Source organism: Dendrobates tinctorius, unplaced genomic scaffold (genome assembly GCF_039654945.1).
Source record: "Dendrobates tinctorius isolate UK_male_01 unplaced genomic scaffold, ASM3965494v1 ptg000157l, whole genome shotgun sequence".
Classification (NCBI taxonomy): domain Eukaryota; kingdom Metazoa; phylum Chordata; class Amphibia; order Anura; family Dendrobatidae; genus Dendrobates; species Dendrobates tinctorius.
Window position 1 is genome coordinate 18,118,154 of NW_027361824.1, and position 9,234 is coordinate 18,127,387.

General features: G+C 49.1%; 1 protein-coding gene across 1 annotated transcript in view; it reads right to left on the reverse strand.

Annotated features, from left to right (window-relative positions):
* The window catches only part of NDUFC2 (NADH:ubiquinone oxidoreductase subunit C2), a 32,102-nt gene extending 24,529 nt beyond the window's left edge, over window positions 1-7,573 (reverse strand). Inside the window, exon 1 of the mRNA XM_073548650.1 lies at window positions 7,333-7,573. Coding sequence (XP_073404751.1) covers window positions 7,333-7,477 — 145 coding nt within the window. The 5' untranslated portion in view covers window positions 7,478-7,573. The remainder of the gene's footprint in view (window positions 1-7,332) is intronic.
* Between the last annotated feature and the right edge of the window lie 1,661 nt (window positions 7,574-9,234).

Genomic DNA, 9,234 nt, shown 5'->3' on the forward strand with positions numbered 1-9,234 from the left:
AGTATGAGGACTGGGTGATGTGTATATGGGGGGCACTATCACAGCATTGGGGGATACAGGGTACAGTATGAGGACTGGGTGATGTGTATATGGGGGCACTATCACAGTATTGGGAGTTACAGGGGTACAGTATGAGGACTGGGTGATGTGTATATGGGGGGCACTATCACAGTATTGGGGAGTTACAGGGGTACAGTATGAGGACTGGGTAATGTGTATATGGGGGGCACTATCACAGTATTGGGGGTTACAGGGTACAGTATGAGGACTGGGTGATGTGTATATGGGGGGCACTATCACAGTATTGGGGGTTACAGGGTACAGTATGAGGGCTGGGTGTTGTGTATATGGGGGCACTATCACAGTATTGGGGGGTTACAGGGTACAGTATGAGGACTGGGTGATGTGTATATGGCGGGCACTATCACAGTATTGGGGGTTACAGGGTACAGTATGAGGGCTGGGTGATGTGTATATGGGGGGCACTATCACAGTATTGGGGGGGTTACAGGGTACAGTATGAGGACTGGGTGATGTGTATATGGGGGGCACTATCAGTATTGGGGGGTTACAGGGTACAGTATGAGGGCTGGGTGATGTGTATATGGGGGCACTATCACAGTATTGGAGGGTTACAGGGTACAGTATGAGGACTGGGTGATGTGTATATGGGGACACTATCACAGTATTGGGGGGTTACAGGGGTACAGTATGAGGGCTGGGTGATGTGTATATGGGGGGCACTATCAGTATTGGGGGGGTTACAGGGTACAGTGTGAGGGCTGGGTGATGTGTATATGGGGGCACTATCAGTATTGGGGGTTACAGGGGTACAGTGTGAGGGCTGGGTGATGTGTATATGGGGGCACTATCAGTATTGGGGGGTTACAGGGTACAGTATGAGGGCTGGGTGATGTGTATATGGGGTAACTATCAGTATTGGGGGGTTACAGGGTACAGTATGAGGACTGGGTAATGTGTATATGGGGGGCACTATCACAGTATTGGGGGTTACAGGGTACAGTATGAGGACTGGGTGATGTGTATATGGGGACACTATCAGTATTGGGGGTTACAGGGTACAGTATGAGGGCTGGGTGATGTGTATATGGGGTGACTATCAGTATTGGGGGTTACAGGGTACAGTGAGAGGGCTGGGTGATGTGCATATGGGGGCACTATCACAGTATTGGGGGTTACAGGGTACAGTATGAGGACTGGGTGATGTGTATATGGGGGGCACTATCAGTATTGGGGGGTTACAGGGTACAGTATGAGGGCTGGGTGATGTGTATATGGGGACACTATCACAGTATTGGGGGTTACAGGGTACAGTATGAGGACTGGGTGATGTGTATATGGGGACACTATCAGTATTGGGGGTTACAGGGTACAGTATGAGGGCTGGGTGATGTGTATATGGGGTGACTATCAGTATTGGGGGTTACAGGGTACAGTGTGAGGGCTGGGTGATGTGCATATGGGGGGCACTATCACAGTATTGGGGGTTACAGGGTACAGTATGAGGACTGGGTGATGTGTATATGGGGACACTATCAGTATTGGGGGTTACAGGGTACAGTGTGAGGGCTGGGTGATGTGTATATGGGGGCACTATCACAGTATTGGGGGTTACAGGGGTACAGTATGAGGACTGGGTGATGTGTATATGGGGGGCACTATCACAGTATTGGAGGTTACAGGGTACAGTATGAGGGCTGGGTGATGTGTATATGGGGGGCACTATCACAGTATTGGAGGTTACAGGGGTACAGTATGAGGACTGGGTGATGTGTATATGGGGGGCACTATCACAGTATTGGAGGTTACAGGGTACAGTATGAGGGCTGGGTGATGTGTATATGGGGGGCACTATCACAGTATTGGGGTTTACAGGGTACAGTGTGAGGGCTGGGTGATGTGTATATGGGGGCACTATCACAGTATTGGGGGTTACAGGGTACAGTATGAGGGCTGGGTGATGTGTATATGGGGGCACTATAACAGTATTGGGGTTTACAGGGTACAGTGTGAGGGCTGGGTGATGTGTATATGGGGGCACTATCACAGTATTGGGGGTTACAGGGTACAGTATGAGGGCTGGGTGATGTGTATATGGGGGCACTATCAGTATTGGGGGTTACAGGGTACAGTATGAGGACTGGGTGATGTGTATATGGGGGCACTATCAGTATTGGGGGTTACAGGGTACAGTGTGAGGACTGGGTGATGTGTATATGGGGGCACTATCACAGTATTGGGGGTTACAGGGTACAGTATGAGGACTGGGTGATGTGTATATGGGGGCACTATCAGTATTGGGGGTTACAGGGTACAGTATGAGGACTGGGTGCTGTGTATATGGGGGCACTATCAGTACTGGGGGTTACAGGGTACAGTGTGAGGACTGGGTGATGTGTATATGGGGGCACTATCACAGTATTGGGGGTTACAGGGGTACAGTGTGAGGGCTGGGTGATGTGTATATGGGGGCACTATCAGTATTGGGGGTTACAGGGTACAGTGTGAGGGCTGGGTGATGTGTATATGGGGGGCACTATCAGTACTGGGGGTTACAGGGGTACAGTATGAGGGCTGGGTGATGTGTATATGGGGGCACTATCACAGTATTGGGGGTTACAGGGGTACAGTGTGAGGGCTGGGTGATGTGTATATGGGGGCACTATCACAGTATTGGGGGTTACAGGGGTACAGTGTGAGGGCTGGGTGATGTGTATATGGGGGCACTATCAGTACTGGGGGTTACAGGGGTACAGTATGAGGACTGGGTGATGTGTATATGGGGGCACTATCACAGTATTGGGGGTTATAGGGTACAGTATGAGGACTGGGTAATGTGTATATGGGGGGCACTATCACAGTATTGGGGGTTACAGGGTACAGTATGAGGACTGGGTGATGTGTATATGGGGGGCATTATCACAGTATTGGGGATACAGGGTACAGTATGAGGACTGGGTGATGTGTATATGGGGGGCATTATCACAGTATTGGAGGTTACAGGGTATATATGGATGTGTATATGGGGGGCACTATCAGTATTGGGGGTTACAGGGGTACAGTATGAGGGCTGGGTGATGTGTATATGGGGGGCACTATCAGTATTGGGGGTTACAGGGTATATATGGATGTGTATATGGGGGGCACTATCACAGTATTGGGGGTTACAGGGTACAGTATGAGGACTGGGTGATGTGTATATGGGGGGCATTATCACAGTATTGTGGATACAGGGTACAGTATGAGGACTGGGTGATGTGTATATGGCGGGCATTATCACAGTATTGGAGGTTACAGGGTATATATGGATGTGTATATGGGGGGCACTATCACAGTATTGGGGGTTACAGGGTACAGTATGAGGACTGGGTAATGTGTATATGGGGGGCACTATCACAGTATTGGGGGTTACAGGGTACAGTATGAGGACTGGGTGATGTGTATATGGGGGGCACTATCACAGTATTGGGGGTTACAGGGTACAGTATGAGGACTGGGTGATGTGTATATGGGGGGCATTATCACAGTATTGGGGATACAGTATGAGGACTGGGTGATGTGTATATGGGGGGCACTATCACAGTATTGGAGGTTACAGCGTATATATGGATGTGTATATGGGGGGCACTATCAGTATTGGGGGTTACAGGGTATATATGGATGTGTATATGGGGGGCACTATCAGTATTGGGGGTTACAGGGGTACAGTGTGAGGACTGGGTGATGTGTATATGGGGGGCACTATCAGTATTGGGGGTTACAGGGTATATATGGATGTGTATATGGGGGGCACTATCAGTATTGGGGGTTACAGGGGTACAGTATGAGGGCTGGGTGATGTGTATATGGGGGGCACTATCAGTATTGGGGGTTACAGGGTATATATGGATGTGTATATGGGGGGCACTATCAGTATTGGGGGTTACAGGGTATATATGGATGTGTATATGGGGGGCACTATCAGTATTGGGGGTTACAGGGTACAGTATGAGGGCTGGGTGATGTGTATATGGGGACACTATCACAGTATTGGGGGTTACAGGGTACAGTATGAGGACTGGGTGATGTGTATATGGGGACACTATCAGTATTGGGGGTTACAGGGTACAGTATGAGGGCTGGGTGATGTGTATATGGGGTGACTATCAGTATTGGGGGTTACAGGGTACAGTGTGAGGGCTGGGTGATGTGCATATGGGGGGCACTATCACAGTATTGGGGGTTACAGGGTACAGTATGAGGACTGGGTGATGTGTATATGGGGACACTATCAGTATTGGGGGTTACAGGGTACAGTGTGAGGGCTGGGTGATGTGTATATGGGGGCACTATCACAGTATTGGGGTTTACAGGGTACAGTGTGAGGGCTGGGTGATGTGTATATGGGGGCACTATCACAGTATTGGGGGTTACAGGGTACAGTATGAGGGCTGGGTGATGTGTATATGGGGGCACTATAACAGTATTGGGGTTTACAGGGTACAGTGTGAGGGCTGGGTGATGTGTATATGGGGGCACTATCACAGTATTGGGGGTTACAGGGTACAGTATGAGGGCTGGGTGATGTGTATATGGGGGCACTATCAGTATTGGGGGTTACAGGGTACAGTATGAGGACTGGGTGATGTGTATATGGGGGCACTATCAGTATTGGGGGTTACAGGGTACAGTGTGAGGACTGGGTGATGTGTATATGGGGGCACTATCACAGTATTGGGGGTTACAGGGTACAGTATGAGGACTGGGTGATGTGTATATGGGGGCACTATCAGTATTGGGGGTTACAGGGTACAGTATGAGGACTGGGTGCTGACTATATGGGGGCACTATCAGTACTGGGGGTTACAGGGTACAGTGTGAGGACTGGGTGATGTGTATATGGGGGCACTATCACAGTATTGGGGGTTACAGGGGTACAGTGTGAGGGCTGGGTGATGTGTATATGGGGGCACTATCAGTATTGGGGGTTACAGGGTACAGTGTGAGGGCTGGGTGATGTGTATATGGGGGGCACTATCAGTACTGGGGGTTACAGGGGTACAGTATGAGGGCTGGGTGATGTGTATATGGGGGCACTATCACAGTATTGGGGGTTACAGGGGTACAGTGTGAGGGCTGGGTGATGTGTATATGGGGGCACTATCAGTACTGGGGGTTACAGGGGTACAGTATGAGGGCTGGGTGATGTGTATATGGGGGCACTATCACAGTATTGGGGGTTATAGGGTACAGTATGAGGACTGGGTAATGTGTATATGGGGGGCACTATCACAGTATTGGGGGTTACAGGGTACAGTATGAGGACTGGGTGATGTGTATATGGGGGGCATTATCACAGTATTGGGGATACAGGGTACAGTATGAGGACTGGGTGATGTGTATATGGGGGGCATTATCACAGTATTGGAGGTTACAGGGTATATATGGATGTGTATATGGGGGGCACTATCAGTATTGGGGGTTACAGGGGTACAGTATGAGGGCTGGGTGATGTGTATATGGGGGGCACTATCAGTATTGGGGGTTACAGGGTATATATGGATGTGTATATGGGGGGCACTATCACAGTATTGGGGGTTACAGGGTACAGTATGAGGACTGGGTGATGTGTATATGGGGGGCATTATCACAGTATTGTGGATACAGGGTACAGTATGAGGACTGGGTGATGTGTATATGGGGGGCACTATCAGTACTGGGGGTTACAGGGGTACAGTATGAGGGCTGGGTGATGTGTATATGGGGGCACTATCACAGTATTGGGGGTTACAGGGTACAGTATGAGGACTGGGTGATGTGTACATGGGGGGCATTATCACAGTATTGGGGATACAGGGTACAGTATGAGGACTGGGTGATGTGTATATGGGGGGCACTATCACAGTATTGGAGGTTACAGCGTATATATGGATGTGTATATGGGGGGCACTATCAGTATTGGGGGTTACAGGGTATATATGGATGTGTATATGGGGGGCACTATCAGTATTGGGGGTTACAGGGGTACAGTATGAGGGCTGGGTGATGTGTATATGGGGGGCACTATCAGTATTGGGGGTTACAGGGTATATATGGATGTGTATATGGGGGCACTATCAGTATTGGGGGTTACAGGGTATATATGGATGTGTATATGGGGGGCACTATCAGTATTGGGGGTTACAGGGTATATATGGATGTGTATATGGGGGCACTATCAGTATTGGGGGTTACAGGGTATATATGGATGTGTATATGGGGGCACTATCACAGTATTGGGGGTTACAGGGTACAGTATGAGGACTGGGTGATGTGTATATGGGGGGCACTATCAGTATTGGGGGTTACAGGGTACAGTATGAGGACTGGGTGATGTGTATATGGGGGCACTATCAGTATTGGGGGTTACAGGGTACAGTATGAGGACTGGGTGATGTGTATATGGGGGCACTATCAGTATTGGGGGTTACAGGGTACAGTATGAGGACTGGGTGATGTGTATATGGGGGGCACTATCAGTATTGGGGGTTACAGGGTATATATGGATGTGTATATGGGGGGCACTATCAGTATTGGGGGTTACAGGGTACAGTATGAGGACTGGGTGATGTGTATATGGGGGGCACTATCAGTATTGGGGGTTACAGGGTATATATGGATGTGTATATGGGGGGCACTATCAGTATTGGGGGTTACAGGGTATATATGGATGTGTATATGGGGGGCACTATCAGTATTGGGGGTTACAGGGTATATATGGATGTGTATATGGGGGGCACTATCAGTATTGGGGGTTACAGGGTATATATGGATGTGTATATGGGGGGCACTATCAGTATTGGGGGTTACAGGGTACAGTATGAGGACTGGGTGATGTGTATATGGGGGGCACTATCAGTATTGGGGGTTACAGGGTATATATGGATGTGTATATGGGGGGCACTATCAGTATTGGGGGTTACAGGGTATATATGGATGTGTATATGGGGGGCACTATTAGTATTGGGGGTTACAGGGTATATATGGATGTGTATATGGGGGGCACTATCAGTATTGGGGGTTACAGGGTATATATGGATGTGTATATGGGGGGCACTATCAGTATTGGGGGTTACAGGGTATATATGGATGTGTATATGGGGGGCACTATCAGTATTGGGGGTTACAGGGTATATATGGATGTGTATATGGGGGGCACTATCAGTATTGGGGGTTACAGGGTATATATGGATGTGTATATGGGGGGCTGACGTCTCACGGTGGGGACTGCACGTACGATCACTAATGGCAGCTATGTGTCGCCCTGTGATATTATCGGGCTGTCCGTCTCACCCGTCCGCAGCACCGGATACTGATTGATGGCGTTGTGGAAGATGGCGGACATGTAGCCGAGGAAGCCCAAGTACACGGAGCCTCTGTTCACCAGCGATGGTGGCGGCAGCACCCGACCCTCGTCTGGAAACTGAAACCACCCCATAGCTGGCTGCTGCTGCTGTCCAAGGACACCGGGGGACAACAATCAAGGACGGACGGAGAGAAGGGTAACGTTAAATTCCTTCCGGGTGGAAAACGAAGTCACCGAGCGGAAGGTTGAAGGTTCCGTCTGCAGCAGGTCACTGACTCCTTAACCCTTTCACGGCCGCATGAGGTTTTTTTTTGGGGGGGGGGTTCTCTTTTTGTTGCATTGATGCAGGTGGTATAGTGGTATTATTTATAATGTAACATCTGGGGGGACATATAGTAATGACGGCTGAATTATAGGGGAACAGTCCTAAAAGGATGAGCCCTGAACATGAGACCTGCTCTATTAATGGTCTGTATGGTGCATGCTGCCGTGGGGGATCCCACATAGATGGCGGTTATTACACGCTGCACTTGATGACTCGCGAGGCTCCAACCATAACGAGCTCTTAAAGGGATTTGAAACCCCCTTTAATAGCGATGACCTTCTAGGGGCCAGAATGACCAGAGAAAGAACATAGAATATCTATATGGGGTCTTGGCACACTCTGTCACCATCCTGCGGTGTGCAGACTACCCTGAGGGGCACGCATGTGACTCTCCCCTGAACTTCATTTGTGGAATTGCGGTTGTATGGCCTCCGTTTACCCTGACAATATTAGAGTAACTGCGGTCATGTGACCGCTGATTGTACCTGCGGTCTATTATTATGTACTATGCGTTCCGATAGATGCTACTGCGCCTGCACCGCCTACGGCGCCATTTTGTTGTAGTGTAAATTTTTTTGGCTGCAGCCCACGGCGCCATTTTGATGGTGATTTTTGTTTCTTTTCAACACCGCAAGATAATAGGCGCTAGCTGACAAGTGATTGGCGGTGCCTTCGCACTTTTTGATGAAATAACGTTTTTTTTTTTCAAATACACACATTAGTATATTCATTAGGTAAACGAGAGTGCGGGTCAGTGAGGAAGCAGTAACCTGTCAGCAGGCTGCATTATGAATATAGAATCAGAGCATCACGTACACGAACCCCGCCTCAGGACACGAGCATATCATTAACTACAAACCGAAAATAAAGATTAAGAGACCACAAAATGGATTTCGTCACCGGGTATCACTGTAATCAGTATAACGGCGCCGACCTGATCCTGTCTGTAGATTACTGTGCACAATCCTGCTGACAGGTTCCCTTTAACTCCTTGTCCTTCTGTGTGGATTTATCTTCTCATCTATACCCTTGGCCTAGGACAACTTATAAGGTCCTATGTCTTCCAGTACCTCCTGTATGCTGATGACACTCAGATCTCCCTCTCTGGCCCAGACGTCACCTCTCTGCTGTCCAGAATCCCGGAGTGTCTATCAGCCATATCCTTCCTTTTCTTCTCCTCTCGCTTTCCTCAAGCTCAATGTGGACAAATCTGAACTCATCATCCTTCCTCTATCTCATCTAATCCCCTAACTCAGGGTTCCCCAACTGCAGTCCTCAAGGCCCACCAACAGATCATGTTTTCAGGATTTCCTTTGTATTGCACAGATGAAGCAATTATCACCCTGCCCTAACTGATCTATCACAATAAATGGCATCACATTTTCCCCTGTACCACAAGTCCACTGCCTCGAAGTCACCCTGGACTCTGTCTTGTCCTTCACACAGAACATCCAAGCTCTCGCCACCTCCTGCCACCTCCAACGCAAAAATATTTCCAGAATCCGTCCTTTCCTCAACCCTCACTCTACTAAACTGTTAGTGCCCTAATCATCTCCCACCTCGA